Below are 10,973 nucleotides of genomic sequence, written 5' to 3'. Positions count from 1 at the left end.
TATATAAAACAAATAATTGGCAATCACACAAAATACGGAATTAAATGTACGACACAGATACGGGAAAATTCAATAATATTATTTAAATTAAAAAAAGTACAATAAAAAATACATTAATTTAAAAATATTTACATAAAAAAATACATTAAAAAAATTTAAATTCGCTCGCCGCACGCTCGCCGGTCCTGAGCCTGTTGGCGGCGAGCGCATCGGCGAATGCTCGCGAATCAGCCAGCGCTAGCCGATTTTTTCGCCGAAATGGCGCTCGCCGGTAACAATGGTTCGGCGAGCAGACCGACGAGCGCCGGAAATCGGCTAGCCGGCCCGCTCGCCGCCATTGGAGATGCTCTTACAAATGAAGAGTCTAGCAAAATGAAACTGGTTGAATCAGACATTGAAAAATGATGTCTTATGTATCGAAAGACACAGATAGAATGGGTGTTCATTACCCAACAATCATTATAAACAATGAATGTTGAAGGAAGAACAAAAATAAACTACTACCCTAAATAATTAAATAATTGGAGCTGAGCTACTGCACTATAGTATTAGCGTAATCCGCCATTGGTTTTGGATCTCTCATTGGCCCCTATCTTTTCTCAAATAGTGAAAAAATAAACCTTCCAAAATGAGTTAACATGAGGGTAGTTTTGCCAAATTCTGATTCTTAGTTTTAAAATTTCCCTCTGAATTAGCAAACAATTGCAAATCAGAATAATTATTAATTTAATAAGATTCACCAGCAGATTTAAAGCTGATATGCAAAATCAAAATTTAGACAAAAAATTTTAAAATTATATGCAAATACCCCTATTCTAAAAAATACTCATGATTTGTCAAAAATGTAAACAGAAAAGTCGATACAAATAATAGAATAATGGGCTCTTAGAAATTGATAAATACTACTAGCTAGTATTTATTATTTGAAGACTATATGCCCATCAGTTGTGCTCGCAAAACCTCAATCAGGCCCAACTTCATACCGATTTTTAGGCCTCAGAGGAGTATTAATACTAGTAAGATTTAAGATCATGTTTGGTCTGATTCAGCCTAATCCTATAAAACTATTACTATTATTAATATAATAATAGTAATAATAATTTCTCCAAACACGAGTAGTAATTTTTCAATGATACATTACGGAGGAGTGCTTGTTCGCCCGATTCCAGTTAGAACCGGACCGGTTGACCGGTTACAAAATTTTGAAATTCAAGAACCAGAAACGAAACCGGAACCGGAACCAACCGGTTCTGGTTTGGAACCGATCGGTTAAGAACCAACCGGTTCCGGCTTGGAACCGAAGAATCGGTTTGTCGTCTAATTTTAATTCAAAATATTACCCGAATAAAAATTTAAATAATTACATCCAAAAAAATTAATAATCTAACATCTAAAAATATAAAAATTCATGAACTTAATATCTAAAAGTACGAATAAACATAAGTCAAATAGTAAAAACTAACAAAGCAACAATATTCATCATCCAATTACTAAAAATTTAAATAATTAAATACCTACACAAGTCCAACACCTAAAAATATTCGATAAGTCAATACCTAAATTATAAAATAGGATTAAGAAACTTGAATAATAGTAATCGTATATTAATTTATATTAATATTAAATTATAAAATATAAATTAAAAATTAAATTAAAATTTAACCCGGTTCCCGGTTAGGAACCGGTACCGGAACCGAAATCGGATATTCCGGTTCCGGTTCCTCAATTAACCGGTCGGTTCCGGTTTCGGATAACCGAGAACCGGAGAACCGATTAAGCACCCCTAACATTACATGTCTAATAAATAATCCTCCCCTGAAACAGTCACCTCACTAGAAGAAATAATATTAATGAATTGAAACATATAAGTACTATGGACAATTCAAACACAAGATTGAGAGATAATCACCAGACAATTTTCAATGCCTAGTGAGCTTGCTCATCACATTGTACATGTTTTACACGCACGCACAAAGCAAAGGAGTTTAAAGCTAGACAAGGTTTAGAACAATCTTTAAGAATGTTTACAGATAAATGAGTACACACTTAAAATATGTAGTCAGGTTATTAGTCTGTCATTCATTTTATTTTGTGTGTATAATAACAACTAGTACATGGATTTAACGTTATAATAATGGTAGAATAAATCAAATACCTTCATCAGTTTCAAACATCAGTAACAGCCTTCCTTGTGTTATGCTTGCATTCGTTCTTCTGCTTCTTCTTCTCCGAGGTTTTCTGAAACTTATGAGGTTTCAGGGTGTAGCAAGTGATAGCTGATATGCAGCGTTCCAAACATGCTATATTTCCCAGCACTGCAGACAAGCATTTGCAGAATCTGATCCGGCCATGGAGGGTCTACTCGTTTGCTTTTGCTTAATGTCTTAAGTCTCTGGTTTGTCTGAAGTTCCCATAAGAGCTAAGTACATGATTCAGATTCTTGAGTTTCCAATCTGTTTCCAGAAAAGGGAATTTAAATACAAAGAGAAACAAACAGTTGACCCTTTCTAGCAACATATTTCTACAAAACACTTGCGCAACATGAGCAAGATGCAGATTGAGATAATATAGCAAACTATAAACCAAGATAGTTAGAAAACTCAATAATAGTCTCAAGGAGGGACCTGATTCAGCACGCTCAAGCAATTTATGGTGAGACGTTCCACTTGTTATTGCTATCTTTGTGGAGAACGGAGATCTCGCCTTTCCAGCTACAGCTAGCAACTACATTAGGCAAGACAGGGTGGAATGCAACATCTATGCATGCCTGCTCGTATGCCTTTACCTTGCTTAGAAGTTTGGATGTTTTAGAGTTATAAAAGTAGATACAGCCATCGGAGGATCCAGAGGCCACCAAATTCCCATCCAAACTGAAATTGCACTTGATAGGGAAACCAGAGACACCATGACCTTCGTATCTCTTGTACTTGTCAAGTTTAAATGGTGGTCTGGAAGAGAATATAGCTATGTAGTTTCCATGGGATTGTGCAATAAAATATGGCTCAAATGGGTGGCATCTTATAGAAGGGCATGTGTAAGCTTCTGCGTAAACCTGGGAAACAATAAATCAGCTGTCTAGAACAACATTTTGAAATATAAACATAGTATTTAGCTGTTGTTAGGTTTATAACAAGAATTTCTTGCCTGTTGAAGGCTAAACAAAGCGATACAAAAGTACTTCAGTTTGAGATGTCATAAGAATGCCCGAAAATTCATTCAAAGGCATGCACATCAAGTTGGCCAAAATACTGTAAAGCATGAATTCTCCTCCCTATCCTTTTTTCAATTTTCATTAATTCATCTGCACGATTATGCACAGGAAAATTTGAACTTGCATATTGAACTTGGATGTTGTTATATTGATGGCATAATACAATATGATAGTGGATTCTCATTTTATGAGTATGGCCTATAGCAATGAACACAGGACAACAAAATATTACCTGATTGGATAAAGGAACTTGCCGTGAAACATCCCAAACTATAATTGAATTTTCACTGATATTGCTTTTATACACATCACTTGAGGTCATTAACTGCATGCCGTCAACGGTAAATTCCACGTCAAGGATTGGTCCAAGACTGCGGACATATTCATGGACCACTGTCCCAGTCCTAATATCCCACAGTTTGAGGTGACCTTTTGATCCCCCAGAAATAAAAAGATCAGAGTTTTTTGGAGAAAATCTTACAACTTGTACTATTTGGTCCTCCTTAAAAACCTTAATCTCCATTCCCTTTTCAACATCAACCAATCTGGATGTGCAATCATAACCACAAGAGAGTACAGATAATCCCATATGAGACCATTTCACATCTTTTACGGCTGCATGATGATAGTCAAACATACATGCTCGTTTCTGACCTCCACTCCATACATTCCATATGTTCACAGTATGATCCATGCCGGCAGATGCAAGAAGATGAGCTGCAAAGTAACATCTTAAAGCAAATTAGAAATTCATAGCTTAAAAACTCAAGTCAAGTCTTTTCAATAGGTCAACCAGATAAGATCATAAGAGACTGGACTTGGTTAAGCATTGAGTCATGAAGTATAAGCAAACCTCTACCACAACTAGAAATCAATACGCAATAAAAAAGAAAGTAGCTTGTAAACGCCAACCAAATGTGGGCTTAAAGGTTCTCTAGCATAAAACAAATACCCTTTATAACTCACTACAGTCTGGTTAAGAAAATGCGCCATTGGCAGGAAACTACATCCTGGAGACTTTCTTGCGGAAGAACTATCTTAAGTTAAATATCTAAACAAAACACATTTATAGTCGAAATATCATTGTCAACGCAGAATGAAAACAGAATAGGACCTATAATGCTAGAAAACGGGGTCTCATCAAATAACGCATGCCCTCTGAAGAAATATGTGAACGATAAAATTAGCCATGGCAACATAATACTCCCTCCATCCCATAAAAATATGAGCATATACTCCCTCCGTCCCATATTTTTATGGGACGGAGGGAGTATATAGTATGGTAGATAGATTCTAGATTTGATTTGTAAGACATATCAACTCTCTGCATAAGAATAATTATCAAGAAAAAGCACTGTTCAACAATGAAGCTTGTTTGAACTTTGAAAGTAATAGTTAAAGACAATAATGAAAATTACAATGAGTTTTGGACCACTGCACCGTGTTGACAGAGCTCGTGTGCCCATCCAGAGCAGCAGAAAGAGACACTAGATTTTGGCTGGCCTTCGTGCGACGCTGCAGTGTTGTCAAAATAGCATGTGGTACATCTGTAACAGAAATGCTTCCCTTCACTGCACGATTTAAGCTTTAAAGTCAATCACGAAAAGCTTAACATGTTCTTTCAGTCCAATAATGCTCTGACTTTTATAAAATACAAGGATATTTTGAAGTCGTTATAAACATTCAATTTACTCCGAGATTAATCAAGTTCAATGAGGACGGGAATTGCCTGGTGAAGGTGCTACGTAACTCCGGTTCCCAGTAGTTGGTACAGGATCCAAGGTGGCTGCTCTTTGCCGCTTGGATATATATCTTCCAGCAATCGGGGCTTCTGCATGGTGACTTGGAGGAGGAAACGTGGCCATCTGGATCTGACTCGTCGATAATTTTTCGGGTCTGAGGCGTTTTGGAGGAGGCGGCAGTGGACCCCATTGCTCTGGTAATCCACCACCACCAACTTGCCTCCCAGTGCCACCATCCTCATCGGAATCGGAAGCAGTTGCGTATGCTTTACTGAGAAGATCCATTTTAGTGTGGGTTCTTGTTTGATGTGAGCATATGTTTAATTTTGAGACTAGGGCAAACCTTTCCAAGATAAAGTACTTTAATATCTGAATGAAAAAATTGATCAGATTAATATGCAAGGCTGGAAAATAAGACTAGAAAGTTTGGATTTATAAGCTATAAACTTCAGCAGTAAAAATGGTCGGCTACAAACTATGTATAATCTCATTCTACCACAAAAACACTATGCAAATACATCAATAACCAAATAGAAACATAAAACATAACTTAATTCATCAGAAAATGAAAGCTATCAGTAGAGGAATTAGATGCTCTAAATATGAATTTTTACAAGCTAAAGTACATAAGTTTTTTTCACTTTGCACACAGGCTGCTCAACCATAGTGTCAACACTTCATATTTTTCGTATGTATTTATCATTTTTAGCAAGCAGTATATGTATGAAAATATGATTGAGGAGCGAATTAAACTTCCAGATAACATTTTACTACATGCAAAGTGCCAAAGCACATACATGTATGAACGATACAGCACAGCACAAGTTAAGACCGAAAATATAAAATACAATGACATTACACTGATTCTCCACTATAAATTGCTTGACCATTCCAAAAGTGAATAAGGAAAGAAAGGGAAAATGATAAAAGCAAAATTCCTCAGCCATATTGTTTGCAATTGCTTATCTAGTTTTTAGTCATTAAATCCATCCACCCGAAGCAATTCACCACATTGAAGTTCCAAAATAATACAAACCGCCATCACGGATACACTATGTAAGTTCAGAATCAGTACCAAGAACCAACATCTGTCATTTAATCTTATAAAAAACTATCATTCTCTGCCATGATATCTAAAGAATAATCAGGAATATTACTCTACATCAGAGAATACCTGAAACTACAAATGGTTGATTTTATGTTCAGGTAGTGGCAATGATAAGTATTGATAACACATTATCAACAAATATGTATAATAAAATCCCCCACTCCACCAGCAGTAATTCAGATCAATGATAGCCACATTCCAAAACTAGCATACTGGAGAAGCAATAACACAGAATAATAAGCAGGAAAAGAACTAGAACAGAAATTCTCTAATTGGAGCAGCAAGTAGTTTCTGTTTCCAATGACAATAAGCTGTCTCCTTCTAGAACTTTTGACCCCGATGAATATACTGAGGAGCTGAGTCAAGTCTCTAATGCTTCTATCCTAAATTGGTTTCTCTATTCATTAATTTTTTCCTTCTAATTTGTATCCTCACTAGCATCATAAACATAAATTCCGTACAATCACCAGCACGAGGAAAATCAAACAACTAGAGACCTGGAGCAGAGCATGCCTGCTATTTCGAGAAGCTTTACGCGGCCGCGTTTGGTCCTCCGGTCGACTCTCGCCGCCGAGAACTGTTCCAAGGCGCAGAGTTTGTTGCAGAGAGGGAGCGAGAGAACACAAAAAGCATCAATCGAAAAAATAAAATCAAGATAGGCCAATTGGGCCTTGATTAAATTAATATATGGGCCCTAAACTAATTTAATTGTTGGGCAACTTATTTATTGAATAAAACTACTACAAGTATAATTAATTGAGGTGTTGTAAAATCATGTGAGCTTATGTTTTGTGTTACTATTTTTATTATTAATAATTCTCATTTTTATGTTTTAAAATTGCAACAACTCAATTGATTGGTGCTTCACTCGTTTTTATGTATTTTAATGCTATAGTTTAGTTGCAACATATAAGTATTATACTTATACACTATTAATAAGATAAGGCAATGTTAAATTTTTACATTTAATTGATGAAGTGACTGAGATAAATATCTTTTGAACTACATTTTAATTTAATTTAGAAAAATTAAATTAAAAGGTAATTTATATTATAAAAAAGGTAAAAGTGATAGTAATAAATTACAACGTTAACTCAACTTTGTTAGTGTTCAAAAAAATGGCCAGGGAAAATCTGTCTTTAAATGGTACAACAATTATTCCTTTGAAATATACAAGGAAATTTTATTTAATTCCTGACATTATCTGTGAATATTTTTCCAACTTACATTCCATAGTCCTTATTTTTCAAATGTTTAAATTACCTGTATACTGACTGTGAACATAAATGAACATATTAATGAAGATTCTATTTATGACTAAATCTCTTTTGATTGATTAATTGCCTCATACCGCTAAATCCTGAAGCCTTCATTTCATTAATGACTCTTTTATCTAACACTTTAATTAAAATAATTTAAATAAAGATGGAGATATAGTTTTGTCTTACTTCCCCAAAAAATATCCTTGGTGTTTGCAATCTAAGACCATCCACAACGCGTCTCGCGCCGGGCTCGCGTCTCGTCTCGGAGAGACGAGACCCCCGCGTGACGCATTGCAGCGCCCATCTCGTCTCTATCTCGCGTCCGTCTCGTCGCGTAGCTCGTCTCGGCGAGACACGAGACAAGGCCTCATCTGGGGAGAACGACCTCCGCCTATGATCTGGTGGAGCAAATGCAGTATCTCTACGTGAGAGTGGTGAAGGCGAGGGAGCTGGCGGCGGCGTACACCGCCGGAGAAGCGGTGGCGGAGGTGAAGCTCGGGAACTACAAAGGGATCACGAAGAGGGTCTCTTACTCTACCAATCCGGAGTGGAATCAGGTGTTCGCCTTCTCCAGAGACTGCGTACAGTCGTCGGCGGCGGAGGTCTTCGTGAAGGAGGGAAACCAGAAAGATGAGTTTTTGGGGCGTGTTTGGTTCGATCTTTCCGAGGTTCCGAAGCGGGTCCCACCGGATAGCGAGCTGGCGCCGCAGTGGTATAGGATGGAGGATAAGAAAGGGGAGAAAGTGAGATCCGGTGAGGTTATGTGTTGGAGAAGATTGCACCAAATCAGGGAAAAGATATACGAGAATCAATCTTTACCAAGTATAGGAGATTTGGAATCAATGTAATTATGTTAATTAGGTTTACCATATAGATGAGTCCTTAGCCCTATATATTGACGCTATGTGTATAATGTAAATTCATTCAGAAATAATATATCGATTCTATCGATACTTTAACATGGCATCAGAGCAAGAATGATCTTGGCTCAGAACAATATCATCATAGCCACAATATACCAAATTCTCGACCTCATAGCCAAATCAACCAAAGAAATCGAACCCTACATCAGAAACTATGTCAGACACCGAGAAGGATACAAAAACGGATCTGGAAACACCAACAAAGTTAAGGAACAACAAGAACGTTACTGTCGCGTTCAAACTGAACGGAAAGGACTACCCGATCTGGTCCAGATTGACGAAAGTCAAGATAGGAGGCCGAGAGGCCTACGGTTGGGTAAAGAGGGAGGCTGCCCGGAGGAGTATCAACACACCCCCCCTACCCACCGGAGACTACGACGGCAGAGCAGCCGATTCGTCGACAGGAGGAGGAATTGGGCACGGCCTCGCTGCCCAGAGCCAACGCCCCAACTCGCGCGGACCACCACGACCTACCACGACCACTCACCGACCGGGAAGCAGGCCAGACAAATCCCGGCTAATCTGTTCTCATTGCGGGAAACCGAGACACTCCCGGGGGGAATGCTTCCTTCTAATCGGATATCCGAAGTGGTGGGAGGAGAAACAGAATGAGAGAGCTCAAGCAAAGCTCGCGGTCAGCGTAGATGAGAAGGGGCATCCCGCTCGAATTGGTGCCGGAAATAGGGAAACAGCGACTGGCCAAGGGAAATCGTCGGCTGGAGCTTCGACCGGCGGCGACGGCGTTCGTAGAGTCGGCCATTTCGCCGAGAGGGCGGAGGAGCTGAGGAAGACGAGCGGCGCCGTCTATGAAGGTAAAGGGTTTGGTTTAAAACCAAACCCTTGTATTTTTCCCTACTCTACTTTTGACCCCAAGAAGAAATGTTTATTACAAATTGGACCCCATGATATTTCATTTAGACCCCCAGATCCTATGGGTTATCAAACACGGCCCCAGAATATGGAAAATTCTCGAAAAAGCCCAAATATTTGCAGTTTTGTGTCAAACAACCCCTTTGCACCGTTAGAAACTATTTCCGCTGCATTTCATGTTTATAATAATGATAGAACGAGCAATAAGGGTTGGATTTTTTTACTGTGGAGCCACAGATACTATGACCCCGGATAGAAATGATTTTAGTAGCTATGGTGAAATTGCTGATACATTATTAGAACTGCAAATGGGGAGTTGATTACTGTTGTTGGGTCGGGAACTATCAATATATCTCCTACTCTATGTTTGTCAAATTGTCTACATGTTCCTACGCTATCTCAGAGATTGATGTCCATAAGTCATGTGACTAGAGACTTGAATTGTACACTTCTGATGCACCCCACTTTCTGTATATTACAGGATATTCAGACGAGGAGGATTCTTGGGCGTGGCACTGAGAAACAAGGACTTTACTACGTGGATGAGATAGCTCAACATGGCAATGCGATGTTGTCTCACGGAACCACGAAACAAGAAATTTGGCTGTGGCACCGAAGACTAGGGCACCCCTCTCCTGGTTACTTTAAACTTCTTTTTCCAAACATTTCTATTCCTACCGATTTTTCATGTGAAACATGTGTTTTGGCCAAGAGCCATAGACAGTCTTTTAAGCTTACCAACACCCGTATGAATTCTATTTTTTCCTTAATACATGCTGATGTGTGGGGCCCTGCACCAATTGTTGGTGGGGGCAGTTTTCGATATTTTGTGCTATTCGTGGATGATTGCACTAGAATGACTTGGATATACTTTTTGAAACATAAATCTGAAGTTGTGGAATGGGAGGGAGTTTGTTAACAATTCTATGGCCCAATTTTGTAAGGATAAGGGAATGATCCATCAAACATCCTGTGCCTACACACCCGAACAAAATGGGGTAGCCGAGAGAAAGAACATAGTTATCCTTGAAATCACCCGGGCTCTCATGATCGAATCCAAGGTACCCAAACATTTCTGGCCTGAAGCTATAGCCACCTCTGTCTATCTCATGAACCGTCTCCCTACCAAAATCCTCAACAAAAAAACCCCGCTCGATACCCTCTCCAAAATGACCAAAATTCCCCAACACCTGAACCTTTCACCTAAAGTCTTTGGGTGCACCGTTTATGTCCATATCCCGAAACACGAGAGAACCAAACTATCACCTTGTGCAACAAAATGTGCCTTTGTCGGGTATGGGATAAACCAGAAGGGATACCGATGTTTTGACCCTCTCACCAAAAAGGTCATTACTACCATGAACTGTAACTTCCTAGAAACCGAATTCTTTTACCACACCCACCTTAGTAGTCAGGGGGAGAGTGATCCAGGTAGTTCACCAGACTATCTAAGTTGGGTTGTACCACTTCCAAACTCTTCGATTGAGGATCCAACAGAACCAGTTGTTATTGCCACCGAGCAAGTCTCACCACAAGAGTCATCTCATCCGCCGTCCCCGGATCCTCCTTCGATGATATCCGAGGTAATTCCTGAACCCGATCCTAGTGAGAATACAGTTTCTCCTAACCCCTTGAGTCCAGATTTCCCCGAAGAAGATAATACGATTGACAGTGATACTGGAGGGTATGTTCTCCCTCATCGGACTACAAGAGGAATACCACCAAAGAGATATTCCCCTGAGAAGATTGGGAAGAAGAGCCGTTATGGAGTAGCAAATTTTGTGCAAGGGAATTTGGCTAAAATGGCACGAGCTTTCGAAGCCGCACTGTATGAGGAAGAGGAAATTCCACAATCGG

The 10,973-nt window shown here is 39.0% G+C and overlaps 1 protein-coding gene across 3 annotated transcripts; it reads right to left on the bottom strand.

Moving 5' to 3' along the window:
* Positions 1 to 1,894: 1,894 nt before the first annotated feature.
* On the bottom strand, positions 1,895 to 6,687 carry LOC121792676 (WD repeat-containing protein 25-like). Of its 3 annotated transcripts, none has more exons than XM_042190712.1 (6): positions 6,559 to 6,687; positions 4,941 to 5,322; positions 4,630 to 4,782; positions 3,444 to 3,928; positions 2,625 to 3,052; positions 1,895 to 2,453 (listed from the first exon to the last, which is right to left on the bottom strand). In XM_042190712.1, the coding sequence occupies exons 2-5, from the start codon at positions 5,236 to 5,238 to the stop codon at positions 2,648 to 2,650; spliced, it is 1,341 nt and encodes a 446-aa protein (XP_042046646.1). In that variant the 5' UTR covers positions 5,239 to 5,322; positions 6,559 to 6,687; the 3' UTR covers positions 1,895 to 2,453; positions 2,625 to 2,647. The 3 variants fall into 3 exon arrangements, with proteins under 3 accessions (XP_042046646.1, XP_042046645.1, XP_042046647.1); XM_042190711.1 differs by having other exon boundaries at positions 6,575 to 6,686; XM_042190713.1 differs by having other exon boundaries at positions 4,630 to 4,758; positions 6,575 to 6,686.
* Positions 6,688 to 10,973: the final 4,286 nt, after the last annotated feature.

The sequence above is a fragment of the Salvia splendens genome, chromosome 2, assembly GCF_004379255.2.
Source record: "Salvia splendens isolate huo1 chromosome 2, SspV2, whole genome shotgun sequence".
Taxonomy (NCBI): domain Eukaryota; kingdom Viridiplantae; phylum Streptophyta; class Magnoliopsida; order Lamiales; family Lamiaceae; genus Salvia; species Salvia splendens.
Note: the sequence above shows the minus strand (reverse complement) of the source record. Positions and strands in the feature narration are given on the sequence as shown.

Coding starts and splice junctions, on each gene's coding strand:
- LOC121792676 (XM_042190712.1), bottom strand. CDS start 5,238: ATGGATCTTCTCAGTAAAGCATACGCAACTGCTTCCGATTCCGATGAG. Junction 3,929..4,629: donor GCAGTGGTCCAAAACTCATT/GTAATTTTCATT, acceptor GTTACTTTGCAG/CTCATCTTCTTGCATCTGCC. Junction 3,053..3,443: donor AAGTTCCTTTATCCAATCAG/GTAATATTTTGT, acceptor ATTGTTTCCCAG/GTTTACGCAGAAGCTTACAC.